This window comes from Callionymus lyra, chromosome 15, assembly GCF_982586985.1.
Source record: "Callionymus lyra chromosome 15, fCalLyr1.hap1.1, whole genome shotgun sequence".
NCBI lineage: Eukaryota > Metazoa > Chordata > Actinopteri > Syngnathiformes > Callionymidae > Callionymus > Callionymus lyra.
The window spans coordinates 21908984-21929288 of NC_141832.1; the positions used below are offsets into that span (position 1 = coordinate 21908984).

At 38.1% G+C, this 20305-nt stretch overlaps 2 protein-coding genes across 3 annotated transcripts; both read left to right on the top strand.

Annotated features, from left to right (window-relative positions):
• The first annotated feature begins 240 nt into the window (after positions 1–240).
• Positions 241–5043, top strand: LOC148065356 (alpha-2,8-sialyltransferase 8F-like). The gene is made up of 7 exons (XM_087808386.1): positions 241–261; positions 1327–1436; positions 1511–1585; positions 2016–2157; positions 4236–4348; positions 4423–4515; positions 4575–5043. Exons 1-7 carry the CDS (start codon positions 241–243, stop codon positions 5041–5043), a joined length of 1023 nt encoding a protein of 340 aa, XP_087664512.1.
• A 1980-nt stretch (positions 5044–7023) lies between these two features.
• Positions 7024–12477, top strand: LOC148065357 (alpha-2,8-sialyltransferase 8E-like). Of its 2 annotated transcripts, none has more exons than XM_087810009.1 (8): positions 7024–7107; positions 7170–7260; positions 9019–9093; positions 9172–9246; positions 9330–9453; positions 10242–10354; positions 10436–10522; positions 10683–12477. In XM_087810009.1, exons 2-8 carry the CDS (start codon positions 7178–7180, stop codon positions 11128–11130), a joined length of 1005 nt encoding a protein of 334 aa, XP_087666135.1. In that variant the 5' UTR covers positions 7024–7107; positions 7170–7177; the 3' UTR covers positions 11131–12477. The 2 variants fall into 2 exon arrangements, with proteins under 2 accessions (XP_087666135.1, XP_087666136.1); XM_087810010.1 differs by having other exon boundaries at positions 7061–7088.
• The last annotated feature ends 7828 nt before the right edge of the window (positions 12478–20305 follow it).

Here is a 20305-nt window from a genome sequence, read left to right on the forward strand (position 1 = left end):
CAACAGCAGACTATCAACGGATTACAACCTGAAGACTCCTGATTGGGTTAAAAGGAGTCCTCTAGATTGGTTGGAACAAAAACCAATGCTTTGAATTCAATACGAGGTGAGCTCTGGTGTAAGTTAGTGCTGCGACCAAAGTCTTGGTAGTTGGTTGGTCAAGAGGATTATAACTATGGTCGAAATCAGGCATTTGATGATGATTGTACTTTGTACAACATTATCCATCTTCACAATAACATGGCACTTGCAAAATCACAGGTAAGTTTGTTTTTTTTTCGTTGTTTTGATACATGTAAATCCACAGAGAAATATGCACTTTAAGAATATTTACCTTGATCTTATTTTTTAATTGAAGAATATTTGATCAACCTTATTACAGCGATCTGAATGTAACATCTACCATCAGATAACCCCCTAACAATATTAGTGTGTCAGACCATGAGTCGGTTTCTATGTGTTGACAGGGGTTGACAGGGGTTGGCGACGTAACCTTGTGAATGAATGAACAATATATTTCTGGTATACTTTATGGTCAATCTGTGTACCAGGTTATTATCATATTTAATGCAAGTTTAATACAAAACATACCTATATATGACATTATATAAAACATACATTTTATAGCAGAAAATGTATTACGATATAAACCTTGTGAATTGGGTAAAGATTTTGGGAACCATGATTTAGTCAAGAGATTTACTCAGACTCCAGTCAGTAAGTAAATGTGGTGTAAATCTTATACATTATTTATTCAATAATGCTCCATGATATAATATAATGCTGTTGAATATTTTTGTTTTACCCAAAGACGAGTTAAAACAGCTAGATAGACAGCTGGATCTTCCTGTAAATATGATATACAGTCGTCTTCAAATTTATAGCAGTCCCACAGCATTAGCAAGATAAACCACTGTTTTTTGTAGAGCGCTTTTCTAGCAGGTTTTATAAATGTAAAGAAAATTAACAGGTTTGAAATTAACGATGCTGATTCTTTGGAACTAAATCATTCACTGAAAGGAGTACGGAGTTGAATTGTTTTATTTGAAAAAGTAATGGTGTTTAACATGTGGCCATTATTTAAGGATCAAGGCAATTATTTTGTGACTTTTTGTAAAAAGAATATTAAATTCAATTTGTTGTGAATTTGTATTGCTTTGAAATATAATTTGCAGTGTCCCCAATTCATTTGTATACATCAACTACAGTTTATTTGAATTATTTTGAGGTTTACTCACCTTTTAAAACACACTGCTATTTTTATGAACATAACTGTATGTCCTATCTTTCAAGTTATGGGTCGGTCATGATTCATGCTGTCTTTAGATTCCTTATCTCATGCACCTTATTAATTCTTTCAACAGCATCAGTTTGCCCAAACCTCCTGCCTTTCAAAGAAAACGTCCCAACATCTCTGAAATTAACGAAAGCACTCAGTAAGTCAGTTGGTCTTTATTTTTCAGATTCATAAATCATGACAAGCTGACCCGAAATCTCACTATGTTCACAGGAAAGCTATTAAAGAAGTAAAAGGACATTCTTCCAACTCTTGGAAGATGCATAAACAGAATTACCAGGAACTACAGTAAGAAGAACCATACAACCATAGTTTATAAAAAAAAAAAGTTCTGAAAAGGATTCAGTTCAACTGAATAATGGTTACAATTTAGAAAAACATTGAAGGCACAGGTATATTGAACAGGTATTGTTTAGAATCAATCAAGGACCAACATCTACTAGTTAATGTTAGTAAACTACAGACAAGGAACAATGCATTTCTAAAAAAAAGAAGACAGGGAATGAAAGAAACCAGCTGAGAGACAATAAAAGACTGTGTGACATCTGTGTGAGTTCTAAACAAACAGGTTTTACCAAAAGAGTGCTTTAAATGCCAATTTGAAAAGACAAAGGGTTGTCAAAGGCGATCCACTCAACAAAACCAACCTTAAAGGACATGCTATATTTGAACCGTTTGATGCTCATTATAATACAGCAAATTCTTTATCATTTTACAGAACCAAGTTGCACAAGGACTGCAATGGTTTTGACGATGCAATCAACACCCAAAACAACTCTCCACTTGGATCCATGATCAAGTTTGAAATGTCCTTAAAGCGTCTTTTGATCAAGAAAGAGCTTTTCAGTTTGTTCCCCAAGGTAAGAAAAAAAAACACAGGACTCAGACGTAGAGATGCTTAATCAGTATTTTAATAGATTCAAAAAAGCCAAACAGAAAATCACTCCAACAGGAGAGAGATCAATGTCTACAAAACAGCAAACTAAGGGTGCTCCAACTGGAGGAATAAACAAGGGCTGAGGTGTCTTACAAAACAAATTCAACAAGAACAAAAACTCTTACTTGGTCAGACAGTGCAGTGATAAGGCTGGGGTGAACGAACAAAACTCTGGCACAAGACAAGACTATTTAAACACATGAGGGTAAAGCGGAACAGGTGGAAACAATAGGAAGGCAATCAGGGAGGAGACAGGTGAGGAAGGGGCCAGTGAGCTCACCACGGTGTTACATCCTCTGATGAGTTGGCAGAACTCCTTCAAGAACCGCGACACGAATTGGGGCCCCCGTTCTGAGACGATGTCTTTGGGAAAACCATATACTTTGAAAACGTGGTTAATCATGATTTCGTCCGTTTCTTTGGATGATGGCAGCTTGGGCAGGGCTATGAACCCTATGGACCTTGGTGTTTCCTTGCGAGACCGGGAGCCTTAACCTCATTTTATATCTGCCAATCCGCTCCATTCCGCGAGTGTAGGAGCCCCCGGTAGAAATAGCATGGCACCCAGGCTAGCAAGGCCGCTGAATGAAGTGGGAAGGCATGAAGAGCCGGGAACTCTCATGAGCTGTGGAACATGGAGTCTAATAACTAACCTTCATCTTCAGAGTCACATACGATGTCCTGCACTTTCCAACCAACCGACATCTTTGGTATGGAGAGGACCCGTCCTGCCTGACTACTCCAATTAATGATTTTAATCAAAGTCTAAATTCCTTGTTTTTGACATCTGGTAAATAGCAGGAGCTAGAAAGTGGTACATAAAGGGCTAGTTGTGATTTTAAAGCCCTTGTTCTTTTAGTAGGTTTATATGGATGCACTTTTTTTTCCATCTTACCTTGGATTAGGACTTGAATAGACTTTAGCAATGAGTGTGCATTTTCTTAATAGGGGACTTAATATGCTGCTTAATGTTTAGATAATTATCTAAAGTATTAGTTAGAAAAAACTTTCCTTGATTTTTTTTTTTTTACTGTAATGATTGGTTTCATTTTCAATGTTCATTAATTATTAATAATTAAGTGTAACTCACACTTTTATTTTAACTTGACTAGATAAGTTGTTTTCAGAGGAAGGACTGTTTTTTTAAGCTACTGAAAAAACCAACAGCTTATCTCTCACTTTGTTAAGAAATGCATGTGTGTTTTGTAAGAACTAAGAAAAAAAAATGGTGACATTCTAGAGTCCAATGGGTCCATGTCAGAATATGACTTTCCCTCTACATAAGTTATTAATATGATGCTTTTCCCACGTAAAAAAAATCACTAGTGGAATGACAAAACACTGTAAAAAAAAAAAGAAGTAATGTTTATTACATTAAAGAGGAAATGTGTTCTTTTTTTCAGACATTTCATTGATCATTTATTCACAAATGAAAACTCTTCCTAATAGACATTTTTTAATGTAATACAAAATGATGACAAATATACACATATACTTATATAACAAATGTTTATCAATCATTAATTTTTTTCCTTACATTTCTATTTCAGTTTTGATTAAAGCTAGGGTTAGATTTAAGTCGTTCTTTATCTATTTTATTTCATCCATATTTCTGAATGTCAACTGAAAATAAAACATTTGTTAATTAATGTGAATAGATGACAAAGATTGTAGTCATAATTGATTTGAAAAAAAAACTTGATCTTCAAAACAAAAATGTAAATATATTAAAATAATTTAATTTGTAAATAAAATCTTGATTCATGCATTGTGTAAAAAATGTAATTATTTTATGACGTTAATAAAATATTGGCATAAATAAAAACTGTGATTGTATATCTATCACTTGCTAAGACATTGATATTATGTTTTTATCTACCATTGATGTTATGCTGATCTGTCTGATGCATGTAATTGTTATGACATGATCTTTGAGGGACTCAATGCATAGTAGAATTTTACTGTTATTTATTTGGCTTTTTTTATGATTGACATTTTCAGACGCATCCATTTGGAAATAAAACCCATAACACTTGTACCGTTGTTGGAAATGGAGGAATCCTAGCTGGCAGTAATTGTGGAAAGATGATCGATTCAGCTGACTTTGTTTTTCGGTAAGACATTTGTGCAGAAATAATTTGCAGGTTACTACAAATATCGTTAATATTTTCATATTTTGCAAAACTAGGTGTAATTTACCACCTTTGAAAGAAGAATTTGCAACAGATGTTGGACAGAAGACTAATCTCGTGACAGTAAACCCGAGCATCCTATTTGCTACGTAAGTATGAGTGTGTAGTTAAAATATTGTACCTTCTCACAGATGCTCTCTCTCCACAGATATAAATCCCTACTAGGAAGGCGTCGACCTTTTGCGGAAAAACTGCATGACTATGGAAATGCAATGGTTCTCATACCTGCATTTTCCTATGAGTCTAGTTTAGAGATCTCCTATCGGGCGCTTTACACACTTGAGGACTTTGACATCCCAGCTCATGTAGTCTTCTTTAATCCCGTATATCTGACTAAACTGGCAAAATTCTGGCGCGTCAGAGGCTTAAATGCTCCACGACTCAGCTCTGGTTTTATGATAATTAGCCTCGCATTAGAAGTTTGTTCCAAAGTAGATGTTTATGGTTTCTGGCCATATAGAAACCACCCAACAGAATTGTATTCTCTATTTCAACATTACTATGATGATGCACCAACCAATGCTCAAGTCCATTCAATGCCACAGGAGTTCAAGCACTTGTTGAGGCTACATAATACAGGGGTGCTCAACCTTCACCTCCATAATTGTAAGGGGTAGTTTTAGGGGGTAGCCTTGTATGTAGATCATACCTGAGGAATAGTTACCTAGAAAAGTTAATTTTGGTTTGACCAAAAATGTATTGATAAGTTTTTCAAAAGCTTGAAAGTTTTTGTCCTGTAAGAACCCAAACTTGCGGTTTCACTGTATAAATCAGCTGTTATTTACTGTAAATAATAACAATTGTAAATGAAAATAAACATTTGTAATTATTTATTGTCATGGATGAAATAAAGTATTTTTTCTATATATATATATCTATCATTTGTGGTTGGTGCCTTTTCCACGAACATGCAAGAACAGTAAAGATATATTTCTGAAACTTTTGTTAAGCAAACACTCATTGGCTTCACTTTTTAAAACCAGGTGTTAACACAGCCTGACTGACATTACTCACCTTTATATTTGTAAAACGGTCAAAACACGGAGTCCGTTCCGGTCGCTCCAACATGCCGTCACTTCCCGTTCCGGTTCTTAATACTTCGCTATGTGAAGAAAGATGGTCAATTCAGAGTGTGTCGTCCTGGGGCTCGGCCTTTCCGGCCAAATAGTTCTTTGTGTCCTGATCCACTGTAGAGAAGACATCCTGATTTATTTTCTTGTAATCTTATTATTCAAATGTTCTCGGGTGGGGGTTTCCTCGGGTGTGTCTTGCTTCGTTATTTGATCTACGATTTCAGGTGTGATTGGCAGATAAACAGATGTTTTAAATAACCGGTATTGTATCTCTAATTCTGTTTCAAGCTTTTCTTGAAACAGTGTGATCAGTCTGGAGTGAAATGTTGATTGTGAATGTGTATTCAAACGTTTAAGCTCTTAGATGAAGCGAGTAATTTATTGTTTTAAAAACAAACAGTTAAATTAACTCAAATCATCGTTTCAGCTCCACGTGACGTGTCTCAGTGGTATCCAATCAGAGGACATGAACGTGTCACGTGTTCAACACACTCAATGCGTCCAGCGTCGTGGAAGCTGTGACGCGTGTAGCTTCCAAAGCGCTGACGTTGTGTCGCTAACTCGAATCTGATTGGTTAACACAATCCTTCGGCTGCTGTTGATTTCAATGGACAAAGGCCAGCTCTGGGACGACAGAAGGCCGCGGGTAACACATGACCGGCTGCTCAAATATGATTGGATGAAAGCTCTCACATGAAAGTACAATCCTGGAAGCAGTGCGCAACTTTCATGAGGAAAGAAATGAAATGACTATAAGGAACAATTAAATACATATTTATGAAAAATAAACACGGCCCGCCACTGGACGTTCTTATTGTAATCTTGGTCAGTGTCATCATTCTTCATATTCGGTCTATCTGGTTGTGATTCTCTGAAGAGCTCAGCAGTAACGTCGCATTCCTGTAACTCAGAAACGCCCAACAAACTGACAGAGAAGTGATGTCTTTGAGTGAAACTTTCAGAGACTATAATCTCCCCGCAACTACAATTTTTTCAGGAGTGTCATTTTTTAAAGTTAAGACACAGCGGTTAGCGAGGAGTCAAAGAATCTGCAGGTTGTCAGAGGAAGGAGTGAAACCCAAAAAACTGTTTATTGATTCGACTATTATACACATTGTTTTCCTATGTTTGTTTTGTATATACTAAGAATAAGAAATGTAAAATTCTTGGTATTGATCGTTTTTTTTTCACTAATTCAGTGGTTTTAATTGAGCAACGTTTTAAACATCCTTTTTTGTTGAAAATAAATAAATGAAATATCTTAGTTGTAAACTTTTGTTTCTTCATTTGTAAGGTTACTTGCCACTGATACTGTTAAGTTTTTAGAGTTGTCCCAAATGTAAAGTTGTCGCTTCTAGTCCATCGTCTTGAATGGCGTTGAGGCCATCTGCTGGCAAGGTTGTGTCATTGCCAGCCGGAAAAAAAAAACAGATAGCACAGTTCGAAATTGAAATCAGAACCGGTTCTTCTAGAACAGTTTTAGGGAGGGGCGAGACAGAGAAAGCGTTCTCCATCAATCGTGAAAATACTTCAGGACACCTGCAGCCTTGAAATATTAAAATAGTGAATCGAAGACGTCCAGTAAGAAGGTGTGTCTCACGGCGTCAGGTGAACAAGGAGTGTTTCCTGATATATGACTGAGGGTTTGAGCTGTTTTTTATTTTTTTCAGAGGGAAATATGGAGCGTGACAGAGTGGCTTTGGTCGCTATTGTTTTAGGTAGCCTTCTTATAACCGTTTTCAAGATATCAGCAATTGAAAAGTAAGTGTTGTTTGTCTATTTTATATTTATTTTATTTCTCTTATTTTAATTAATTCTGTATTACCAATGGTGTAATTGAAAACTAAATTTTAGTTTGTGCTTTGTTAAATGTTCCGTGTAAATTTTGGTCATTGGATTATCGATGAGAGAGCAGATGTTAAAAAACGAAAAATTAGTTGTTATTCAACTTTCATTTTATAAACATAAAAACGAAGAACGAAATACAGTGCATCTGCACACATAATGCCTGAAAGTGGAGCCCAAAGAGGATTTTCAGCCAGAAGCATAAGAAGATTTTGTGCTGAAAATGGTGCTAGTTTAGAGGGTGTCTGACTCACACCTGGAGATCGAGGTTGCGAAAGCTATCACTGAGGTAAAAAAACAAAACAACCTTCTGTATGTTTTAATGTGTATTTGTTTTTTGCTTGTGTAAATGCTTAAATGAAAATGTGTGAAAATTAAATGATAAACAAAGTATCAAATGAAAAAATGTTATGAAATATGAAATATCCAGATAGTTCAGACTTGTTCTCACCAGGGCAGTAAACAATGACTTCACTTCTTTCAAGCAAGCTCTGCTCTTCCTTGTTAACACATCTCAGCGTATTGTATGATATGTTAATATCTTACACCCTCACACCTTTTCTCATTTATTCAGTTTGAGTGAAGTTATAAAAACAGTGCATATTCAGTGAACATCAATAAGATGTCTTTTGTTAGAAAACAAAACTTAAATAATTGTAATGGCACAAACGGTGTAAGAATCCTTAATTTGCTTCTTGTAAACAACACATAACAAAAATATAAACAATTAACAAACAGCGATGAACGTGTAAATTCAACACAAGAGGATTACTCGTTGAACAGGGACCTCAAAACTGAAAATACTTCTGACAGACCATTAACCTGTAATTGACCTTAATAATAACTAAAAAACTTTTTTTTCCCTTGATTTTCTATTTAGGTTTTTTGTACTCGCAGAAAAACTTGAAGAATTACAGTTCACGTGCGAGTACACAGACCTTAAATGTAACTTGTTTATCTCATTGATCGGTTCCACCCCACAGTGAAGGATTGCTTGAACTATATGAGATTATTCCCTTCAATATGTCCTAGCATTATTTAATTTTTACTTTTAAATCAATAAAACCTTTTGACAATTTTTTTTCTATCGCAATACATTGAAATTAAAAGTTGGTGCACTAAGATACGTGGTTTCATGACTTTTTTATTGAGTTCAGTTTCATTTAGCGCTTGGTCATAGTACCATTGAAATATATATTTAAATCAAGACAATCTTAACCATAATAATGTATGTCTATATCCCATTACGTTTTAAACTAAAATACAGCAAGCTAATATATACCAAAGCTTTTAGAGTGATCCATAAATATCTTGTAAGTAAGATATTATTTATAACATAGGATAAACAAGACATCTTTGAAAATAGTCATCTTTACATTTACTACACAGCAAGCTAACTAAGACTAAACATAATTTTGATAATAACTAGAATAAAAAATATTTGTGACTATCAATGTCAATTTGAAACAAAAGGCAACAACTTTAAAATATAATTTGCACAAGTAACTCTTGTAATTGCCAAACTGGATTTTTCACCTGTTATGAAGAATCACCAATCAATAAGGACTGGTTCTGTGTTCAGTATGAATAGAAGAAAAAAAAATTGTTTATGAACTATTCCCAACACAGGTGGCTTGATGAATAAACATAGTTTTATTTGGTCTTTTTCTTCAGAACGTTTGAGCCATTCAAACCGCCAACGATAAAAAGACAGCCACTGGAATACTCGAAAACTTGCAAAGGGTGCAAGTAAGTGACATAAATATTTGTGGAGTTGATGAACAGTCTCATAACAAATCTTGCTTCGTTTTTGTCTTTTGGTTACAGAGAGCAAATTGATAAAGTCCTGACAGCGTTCTTTAATTCCTGGGAGATGAGCGAGAAGAACCACAATGAATGGAGGTCGGAATTTCAACGTTGTAACACGAATATGCTCCAGACTGACTTAAAAAGCAAATCATAAATTCTCTGTTTTGTTTTCACAGGGATCTGCTCCACTCGAAGTGCAATGCCATTAACCTAACTTTCGTCACCAAAGACAAATATCCGAGTGGATCACGCATTGGTAAAATGGTAGTGGAAGGACCCCTTGATAAGGTTTTACCAGATGTATGTATCACATTTTACTGTTTTTACAAATAACTTTAAAATGGCAGTACTACCTTACTTTTCTTTCTTTACTATCACAGCAAAATAATTTGAGATGTGCGGGGGTTGGGTGTCAGTCAATCACAACACACATAGACACATTAAATCAGACAGTCATAATAATATTTATAATAATAATGATGATTATTGACATTTTATTTAAAAACTCAAGGTCGATTCAGAAAGTAAACAAATAGCACAATACAATAAGACGACATAATACACAAAAAAAAAATAGTACAATAAAACCAGAAGGCCGCAGGTTGGATTTGAAGAGGGGGAGAGAGTTACAGTTACGTAGGTCTGGTGGTAGAGAGTTCTAGAGTTTGAGAGCAGAGTTGGGTTTGCATGAAAGGTAGAGCTGGGTGTCATCCAAAAAGCAATGGAAATGTAAGATGTGGCTTATGACGAGGAGGGGGTCCCAGGACCGAGCCCTGGGGCACACCTGCAGTACCTGGGGAGAGGTCGGAATTTAATGATTTCAGTTGTATCGTATTGTATGTTAGTGGGTGCGGTGAGATAAGAGTGGCAGGGTGATAATGGAGCTAAACAAATTCATGGCTCATAATGGAATTTAGCAGTGACTGACTGATATAATGTTACAGAAATGCTGAAACAGCCAAGAGAGGAGGCTTTTAAAATTAAGTAAAGAGGGACTTTGAGATTAAAATATCCATGGCATTTTTACATATTGGCATACTTTAGGAATACTAAGGTTTTTGTCCTACTTGTCCTTTGTTTATCAACAGAAGTCTCCGTTCTTAAATAAACAATGGGACACATGTTCTATCGTTGGAAATGGAGGGATCCTGGCTGACAGCAACTGTGGAAACAAGATTGATTCAGCCGATTTTGTATTTAGGTATAAAAATGATTCAGTTTTTTCTTAATTATCATCTTGACTTTAATCTTAATATTTTGCATGTGTATTCTCTTTGTTTAGGTGTAACTTACCTCCTATAAAGGACTTTGAGAAACACGTGGGCAACAAGACAAGTCTTGTGACAGCAAACAGGTCTATTCTCAGACTGTGAGTATTTCAATACAACTTACCTTTATTTGTCTAACAGGTTGTCATCAGAAAGATAAGATATTAGCTTACACTTATTTTTGAGAGAAGTTTGAAGTCTTTGAGAATGTTTAATGATTTGCTATTGACTGCTGGTGTTTTGTGCTTCTCTGTTTCTCAGGAACAAAAGGAGAAGTCCAATGCCATTTCTAAAGCAAATGAATCAGTTTGGAGACTCTATGGTTCTTTTTTCAGACTTGTCTTCTAGTATTCTTGGACATACTGTTCTAGCCCTTAAAGAATTGAAAAGCCCATTTCAGCCTATGTTTTTAGACCATCGGTATTTAGCTAAATTAAAAAGATTCTGGTCTTCCAAAGGGGTGAAAGAACGTTTCGTCACCAGTGGATTAATAACCGTGAGCATGGCCTTGGAGGTCTGTAAGCATGTCAATGTATTTGGGTTTTGGCCTTTTAGCCTTCATCCATTTGAACTTTATTACCTGTCCCATCATTACTACGACAATCGCCCACCTAAACCCGGAGTTCACAATATGTCGATGGAGTTTGAAAAACTCTTACATCTTCACAGAGACGGAGTAATCAAACTGCACTTGAATAACTGTGGATGAATCCATGAAATCCTTGTATCCTCTATAAAGCTCTCCCCTGTCTGAAATCTCGGCGAACTAGAGGTTATGAGAGCAGAGTCCATTATAGTATAATAATAGGCTTCACTCCTCCTCCAGCCAGCTGCAATCACACCCATATTGTTTATACAATGAGTCCCTTTGAGGTGGAGACTTCTGGGATGCGTTTGACCAATCACAGCAGAGTGGATGTGGTTACGGTAAACAAGACTTTGTCTCTGTAAAAATGTTTTCAGTGGGCAGGGCTGAATAGACAGACAGATACATACTGATGAGTACAAAAGAGGTCAAATATACATTTAAGAGACACTTAAATTAACATTATTTGCCCTTTAACCAGTTCCATACCTGAAACTGGATTGACCTTAATACATATGAAATAGTTCTCTGTCAAGACTTGTTTTACTCTCTTAAATGTTTAAAGATATATATATTTTTATTTATTTATTTATTTATTTATTTTCTTGTTAATATTTTTTCCAGAGCACTTTTTTAAATAGTTGGGGAGGGGGAATATTTTAAAATGAGCTTTCTTGTGGGCAAGACTTCAATTGTTTAATTGCAAGATACTTTTTAGCTTTTGATTGTTCCAAAGAAACTACATCATACTTTTCCTGACTACAAAAGCCAAGACCATAACAAAATGAAAAATAACCTAAAGGACTAAGGTTAAATTTTTAACTTTTTAACATACTTTTAATATAATAAAATCTCGATAATAATATATCCAAGTACTGAATTTCCATCCTTCACCTCATTCTGAACTCAACTGAACTTGTGTATTTTGTGAATTTACGACGATATCGTGTCTCAACAAAAAAAACATAAACTGTCCAATGCTAAAATATAGAAGTGAGTGTATAATTTATAAATTGAAATAAAGTATAAATGCATTGTGTCAGCTGTAGCCCAAAGGTTTGTCATGTACATACGTCTTTACACTTTAAGAAATGTAACAAGTACAAGACCAGAATCCGTCTTTTGCTCTTTTGTATGTCTAAGGTTTTTGTTAAGAACTTAAGTAGTTCCTGTGTTAATGCCGTTATAAAAACAGATCATTAGAACTAACAAAGGTTAAAAAGGCTTTATGTACTTTGACACAATTGACACTTTAAATATTTGTTTTGGTTGATATGTGCGCATGTACTTGACTGGATAAAGTTTTCTGTGATCTAGGTTTGTTATTTACAGTGACAGAATCCGATAAGTCGTCATCATCGCTTGAAACTAATTAACGTGATTGATGCTTTGGAGAGTAAACTCTGATACGTGAGGTATTGTGATTTATATTCTATGAAACAAACTAAAATAAAGAAAGAAAAAAATCAATATTGCTACACACTTTTTCATCATTTTTGTCCTCGAAATAAGTATATTTTTAATGACTATGGAAAAGGTGGCCAGGAAAGAATAGGAAAAGAAAAGTTTGGCAAGCTTTGTTCAATTCATTCAATTCAATTCAATTTTATTTAAAGTGTCTTATATAATAACAAAGTTATCTCAAGACACTATACAGTTGAAGTAAGACTATAGTTGATTAAGGAAAAATAGATCCCAGCAGTTCAACAAAGAGCAAGAAGCGAAACACTGTACAGTGAGCTGTACCGTGAGCTATGGCGAGGAAAAACTTCCTTTTAGAAGGCAGAAACCTCGAGCGGAACCTGACTCATTGTTGACGGCCTCCCGCTTTGACCGGCTGGAAGGAAGGATGAGGGGGTAGACAGATGGATAAGGAGAGGAGTGAGGGAAATTATAGTGAGAAAAAAAAGAGGAGAGTGTAGGAGAGTCCATGGAGGTGCTGGAGAGAACTTCGGGATCTGATGACGTGGTGAAGATCCTGGATCAGCAGCAGCTCTGGAGGTGGAGCCCTGGGGCTCCGGGAGAGAAATAAAAAGGTGTGGGTTTAAACTGCACAGGTGATGAATGTAATGCAGAAAAGAAGCATATACAGAGCTCGGTGTCTAAAACTCCTCCAGCATTTTCAGCCTATAGCAGCTAAGATAAACAGTTAAGTTAGTTATAGGCTTTATCGAAAAGTAAGGTTTTAAGATTGTTTTTAAACATAGAGAGGGTGTCTGCCCTCCGGACTGAAGCCAGTAGTTGGTTCCACAGCAGAGGGGCTTGAAAACTGAAGGCCCTGGCTCCAAATCTACATTTAGAGATTTGTGGTATAACTAATAGATCAGAGTTTAAGGATCGTAAGGTTCTAGAGGGTTCGTAAATTTGGATTAAATCTTTAATGTATGTTGGTCTTAGACCATGTAAGGCTTTATAGGTTAGGAGAAGGATTTTAAATTGTATTCTAAATTCTACAGGAAGCCAATGTAGGGAAGACAGCACAGGGGAAATGTGTTCGCGCCTCTTAGTCTTAGTCAGGACACGAGCTGCAGAGTTCTGAATGAGCTGAAGAGTTCTGAGAGACTTTTTAGAACATCCTGACAGAAGAGAGTTACAATAGTCCAGCCTGGAGGTTACAAAAGCATGGATGAGCTTCTCAGCAGCATCTAAAGGAAGGAGGTAAGTAAGTAAGTAAGTAAGTAATATTTATTTATATAGCGCTTTTCGAGACCAGGGTCACAAAGCGCTTTAACAAACAAAACGATACTCAAAACAGTACGTGCCTGATTTTTGAAATGTAACGAAGGTGGAAGTAAGCAGTCCGTGAGATTTGTTTTAAGTGTGAGTTAAATGACAAGTCCTCGTCAAAGCATACACCCAGATTCTTTACATTGGTGCTAGTAGTAGGAGCAAGTCCATTATGTAAAGCTAGATCATTAGTTAATGATTGTCTGAGGTTTTGCGGACCAACTAGTAAAACCTCGGTCCTTCCGAGTTCAGTAGGAGGAAGTTTTTGGTCATCCAGGACTTGATATCTGTAATACAGGACAGTAGTTGTGTTAGCTGATTTCTTTCATCTGGCTTCATGGATAAGTAGAGGTGAGTGTCATCAGCATAACAGTGAAAGTTTATAGAGTGTCTTCTGATCAAGTCCCCTAGTGGGAGCATATAGATTGTGAATAGTATTGGACCAAGAACAGAACCTTGTGGGACACCATAGCTGACCTTAGTGTGTGTAGATGAGAGGTGGTTGACATGTACATAGTGCGTTCTATCCGACAGGTAAGATTTAAACCAGTTAAGAGCGGTTCCACGTATGCCTATATGGTTTTCTAGCCTCTGTAGAAGGATTTGGTGGTCGACAGTGTCAAATGCAGCACTGAGATCTAGAAGAACAAGAACTGAAACATGGCCCTGATCAGAGGCCATCAGTAGGTTGTTACTAACTTTTACCAGAGCGGTCTCTGTGCTGTGGTGTTCCCTAAAACCAGACTGAAACACCTCAAATTGATCATTGTCCTGGAGATAATCACAGAATTGACTTGTTACCACTTTCTCCAGAAGTTTTGAAATGAAGACAAGATTAGAGATAGGCCAATAGTTAGTGAGAACCTCTGGATCAAGAGTGGGTTTTTTAAGCAGAGGTTTAATTACTGCAACTTTAAAAATCTGAGGCACATAGCCTGATGTTATTGACAAGTTAATAATGTCAAGTATGAAAGTGCTAAGTAAGGGAAACAGTTCTTTAAGTAGCCATGTGGGAATAGGATCGAGAAGACATGTTGTGGACTTTGAGGAGGAAACAACCTGGGACAGCTGTCGAGGACTCACTGGTAAGAAGGAGTCAAAATATGTATCAGTCATAGTGTCTGTGTCCGGTGAGGCTGCACCGGTAGTATTAGAAGAATCTAGGAGGTCTTGAATCTTTCCTCTGATAGTTACAATTTTTTCATTAAAAAAGTTCATGAAATCACTGCTACTGAGATGAGAAGGGATGGACTGCTCAATGGACTGATGGCTCTGTGTCAGCCTGGCAACATTGCTGAATAAGAACTTGGGGTTATTCTTATTTGCTTCTATAAGTGATGAGTAATAGCTAGCTCTGGCTTTCCGAAGAGATGCCTTGTATATTTTTAACTTATCCTGCCACTCTTTTGTTGCATCTGGGATGCATGTTGAGTGCACCCTAGATGAGGTGTAACCTGTGAATTAACACAGATGAACAGTTTTTGTCACCATTAAATTAAAAAATACAATGATTCCAAAACTGAACAACCCTAAACAGAAATTTTAAATTTTGCACATGTTTTCAGACTGTGCATAAGCCAAAGGGTCACTGTAATGGTGCTTGAGGTGTTATTGCCGACATACTTGAGGTGTTATTGCCGACATACTCCTCCATGGATCCGTTGCAGTTTGCCTACCAACCTGACATCGGCGTGGAGGACGCATCTTCCTTCTCCACCGAGCACTTTCTCACCTGGAGTTGCCTGGAAGCACTGTGAGGATCCTTTTCCTGGATCTAAGCAGTGCTTTCAATACCATCAGGTCAAACATCCTGAGGGACAAGCTGGAGCTGTCTGGAGCGGACACTCACCTCACGGACTGGATTGTGGACTACCTCACCAACCGTCCACAGTTCGTGAGGACCCGGGATGGTGTTTCGAGGACTGTACTGTGCAGTGTAGGGGTCCCCCAGGGAACAGTGTTAGCACCGTTCCTTTTTTCACTGTACACTGCAGACTTCCAACACCTGTCTCCCACCAGTCACCTGCAGAAGTTCTCGGACGACTCCGCCATCGTCGGCCTCATTAGGGACGGGGATGACGGGCCGTACCGGTGACTTGTCCAGGACTTTGTTGACTGGTGCCTGGAAAACCACCTTCAGATCAACTCCAGCAAAACTAAGGAGTTGATCGTGGATTTCCGGTGGTGTCCCTCCATCTCCCCCTCACCACTGAACATCCAGGGACAGGACATTGAGATTGTCACGACTTACAAGTTCCTGGGTGTTCACCTCAACAACCGCTTGGACTGGGTGGATAACACTGCTGCTCTTTATAAAAAAGGGCGGAGTAGAATCTACCTGCTCCGGAGGTTGAGGTCGTTTGGTGTCCGGGGGCCGCTCCTGAAGTCATTCTATGACTCAGTAGTGGCCTCTGCCATCTTCAACGGTGTGGTCTGCTGGGGGAGCAGCATGACAGCAAAGGATAGGGCTAAACTGGACAGCCTTATTAAGAAGGCCAGTTACGTCCTAGGGCGCCCCCTGGATCCTGTGGAGGAAGTGACTGGAGGGAGGATGCGGAGCAAGCTGGGCTCCATGAGGAGGAACTTGTCTCACCCTCTCCAGCACACACTGAGGGCATTGAGGAGCTCCATCAGTGATAGGATGCTCCATCCCAGGTGTGTGAGGGAGAGGTACCGCAGGTCTTTCCTCCCTGCTGCCATCAGACTCCACAACAAAAACACACCAAGATAACTATTTAACTGCACCTCTTGTTATTTATGTAAATATGATTGTGTAAATATTATATAGCGCAGATTTATCTTTTATTCCATTTAGATTTTATTTCTCGTTTTTACTTCTGGGTGTTTTTATTTCTCTTGCTGCTGTTAAACCGAATTTCCCCTCGCGGGACTAATAAAGGTTTTCTGATTCTGATTTTCTGATACACTATCTGTGGCCCCCCTGTCCAACAGCCAGTTGCACAGGGAGATGTTGAGTCCTAACTGGTCCAGTTTCTAGTTGAACTGCTGGGGGATGATCGTGTTGAATGCTGAGTCTTTAGTCTCTAGGTGGTTGAGTTATGGGTGGAGGGAAGCGGAGATGGCATCATCAGTTGAGCGGTTAGACCAATATGCAAACTAGAAGGGGACCAGGGCGGGGGTAGCTCATACTTGATGTATTGCAGGACTAACCGCTCGAAGTACTTCATGAGGATGGTAGTGAGTGGGATCATACGGTAGCTGTTGTAGCTGAAGGGGGACGACTTCTTCGGGACTGGGATGATGTTGGTGGCTTGTGGGGACAACAGCTTGTCTCAGTGAGGATTGAAGTTGTCTGTGACAACATCTGTGAGCTCCTCTGCACAGTCTCCAGAGAGTTTGAGGCAATGAGCGTGATAGCGTGAGCACGTGGTCTTCTGTGCCTGGGTGCTGTTGTTTGCCTCAAAGCTTTGAAGGCTGCGTTCTGAGCTCTAAAGACCTGTAGACTTCACTTGTCAGCCATGGCTTCTGGTTAGCCCAAATGGAGATGGTTCTGGTGACCGTGACATTGTCCATTCACTTCCACATGTATGAAGTAACAGACTCTGTGTACTCTTGGAGGTCTGTCGTGCCGTTGTAGGTGGCTGCTTCTCTGAACATGCTCCAGTCTGTGGTGGAGAAGCAGTCCTGGAGTGCTTCTGTAGAACCCTCAGGCCACATGCGAATTTGCCTTTTCGCTGGTTTGTTGACTTTAATCAGTAATACCAGTATGCTGGTATTAACATAACAGTGGTGTTGTCTGAGGCTCCAAGGTGGGGGGGACGAGCTTTGTAGGCACCTTTGTGTGTGGTGTAAACATTGTCCAGGGTATTGTTTCCTCGTGTTGGGAAGTTGATGTGTTTGTGGAGTTGTGGAAACACCTTCTTTGGGTGGGCGTGGTTGAAATCCCCAGCTAGGATGAGGAAGGCATCTGGGTGGGCTTACTGCTGGTCACTGATGTGCTGGTGGAGTTCTTGTAGTGCCTCGCTCCTGTTGTTATTGGAGCCAGGGGGATGTATATTGCCACCATTAATCTGGCACTAAATTCCTTTGGCAGGCAGAAAGGCCGGCATTTAATAATCATAAACTCCATCAGAGATGAGCAGTGTTTGTAGACCATGGCAATGTTGTGGCACCAGGTGACGCTGATGTAAAGACAGAGTAAAGCTATAGATGGCCTGGATGGGAGGACATTCATTCAAATCAGTCATTTAAATCATAAAATGTGACATGAAAAAAACTTGGCAGCCCTCTTAAAGATGATTAAGCTTTTTACATGTACACAATCTGCTCACAAGAATGCATACAACTGTTCTGACTTCTTTCTCAAGTAAAGTCTAGTCAAGCAGGTTTTTCTTGTCCCTAAAATAAAGCTACTTTATTGTTATGTAAACCCCCAACATCTGAAGCCGTCACATTCTTGAGAGGACTATTGGCAACAAAGTCAGGTTTCATAAACGGTACATTTTCAGAAGCATTTAGAGACAATACTGTAACTAAGAGGAAGCATGAGGGGAAGCTTGGTTTCCTTTTTTGTCTGGGACCTGCGAGATGATAGGTATGGGTCACTGTATCTAGTCAATGTTTTATATCAGTTTTTGTGGTTTTATTCAACATTAACTGCATGACATTTCTGCTATGATGGTGCTTTATGCAAATTATACAGCTATATAATGGACATAGAGTATTTAAAATACCCTTTATACCCATTGCTTACAAGTCAAATAACTGTAAAATGAATCACAACATGTTACACTAAAATAAAAGGAACATGTTTCAAACTGACTGTGGCCACATGACCGAAACTGTGGTAATTCAAGTTGGTCTAGTTTTACTATTCAGGGAGGTTTCATCCTTTTGCTCTGAAGTAAAGCCTGTCAAGCAAGACATTTTGAATCACCCGCTCAACTACATGTTTATATGTGTGTGTTTGTGTGAAGGATACATTTACAATGATGAATAATGTTTTTTACCCAGGGAACTTTCTTCTGATAAAAAAATTGTTTCAAATTTCTTTCAATTATTGTACCAATTTATATATTATGATGAATGTCAATTGGGATTAAATAGAACGCCACAAATTAAAAAACAACCTCTGAAATCATCACAGATATGTGAAGGCTGCCAGTGACTCCTATTATATGCCGTTATAATGTTTTGTGTGAGTGTGTGTCGAGAGAGTGTGTGTGTGTGTGTGTTTTTACCTGGCATTCTACTTTCAACAGAACAATAATAGAGGATGTAGTGAGGCGTTATAATCAGACATGGAGGAAGGAGCCAAAGTTTTATAAGGAGTTCAGGTGATAGTAAATGTTGTTTGTGTTGGTTCCAATCCAACTTAATGTGTTTCCCTCCATTTACAGTGGTTCAAGTAAAAAGTGGTCATTTTTCATCTCGTTAATCAATGTCTCTGACATAATAAAGCATTTCTAAATCATTTAAGAAGACCATATGATGTTTTATAATCATGTGTTTAAACTAATTACAAGATTTATAAAGCATTATAGGTGGTAGACATTAAGTGAGAACACTGTCTTGCAATTAAAATGTAATTACAGAAACACTGTCATTGGCTGATTAAAAAAATGTTTTTGGAAGGTTATGTTGAGTTGTTTTTGATTACATTGTTATTATAAGACCTAACTTGATGCTCTAACACCCACCTCTTGTAATACTTTATACATTATGTTATAAATTGTCATAAAGGATGTGGCACATTCATAATTTGTTAATTGTAAGGGTTATGCATGTGTTAATTTGCTTATAATATACAGCTCTGGAAGAAATTAAGAGACCGCTGCAAAATGATCAGTTTCTCTGATTTTACTACTTATAGGTATATGTTATGGTATATAGTAAACTGAACATTTTTGTTTCATTATACAAACTACTGACAAATATTAATTTAGGTCATTTATTTGCAGAAAATGACAAATGGTCAAAATAACATCCATCTTCCTCTTGATCACATTTCAGAGGTTTTCAATGGAGTTCAGGTCTGGAGATTGGGCCAACCATGACAGGGTTCTGATCTGGTCCTTCATCCACAGCTTGATTGACTTAGCTATGTGGCATGGAGCATTGTCCTGCTGGAAAAAACAATCTTCAGATTTGGGGAACATTGTCAGAGCAGAAGGAAGCAAGTTTTTTTCCAACACAACTTTGTATGTGCTTCGCAAAGACGAATCTGCCCAATTCCAGCCTTTCTGAAGCACCCCCAGATCATCACCGATCCTCCGCCAAATTTCCCACTAGGTGCAAGACACTGTGGCTTGTAGGCCTCTCCAGGTCTCTGTCTAACCATCAGATGACCAGGTGTTGGGCAAAGCTGAAAATTGGACTCATCAGAGAAGATGACATTACTCCAGTCCTCGACGGTCCAATGGTCTTTTGCAAACTTAAGCTTGAGACCCTAGGAGCCAGTTTTAGAACCGTTCTTGCATTGCACTTCTCCCCCGCTGCCATTTGCCATTCTTTTTGTAGGTCACTTGATGTCATCCTACGGTTCCTGAGTGACATTTGAATAAGTTGACGGTCATCCAGGTCAGTGGAGAGATGTTCAGCCCCCTGCCGG

Bases quoted from the DNA above. Each gene is read 5' to 3' on its own strand.
- LOC148065356 (XM_087808386.1), top strand. From the start codon at position 241: ATGGCACTTGCAAAATCACAG. The intron at 262-1,326 runs GTAAGTTTGTTT...TGCTGTCTTTAG, and splicing joins TGGCACTTGCAAAATCACAG to ATTCCTTATCTCATGCACCT. The intron at 1,586-2,015 runs GTAAGAAGAACC...ATCATTTTACAG, and splicing joins CAGAATTACCAGGAACTACA to AACCAAGTTGCACAAGGACT.
- LOC148065357 (XM_087810009.1), top strand. From the start codon at position 7,178: ATGGAGCGTGACAGAGTGGCTTTGGTCGCTATTGTTTTAGGTAGCCTT. The intron at 7,261-9,018 runs GTAAGTGTTGTT...CTTTTTCTTCAG, and splicing joins AAGATATCAGCAATTGAAAA to AACGTTTGAGCCATTCAAAC. The intron at 9,247-9,329 runs GTCGGAATTTCA...TTGTTTTCACAG, and splicing joins AAGAACCACAATGAATGGAG to GGATCTGCTCCACTCGAAGT.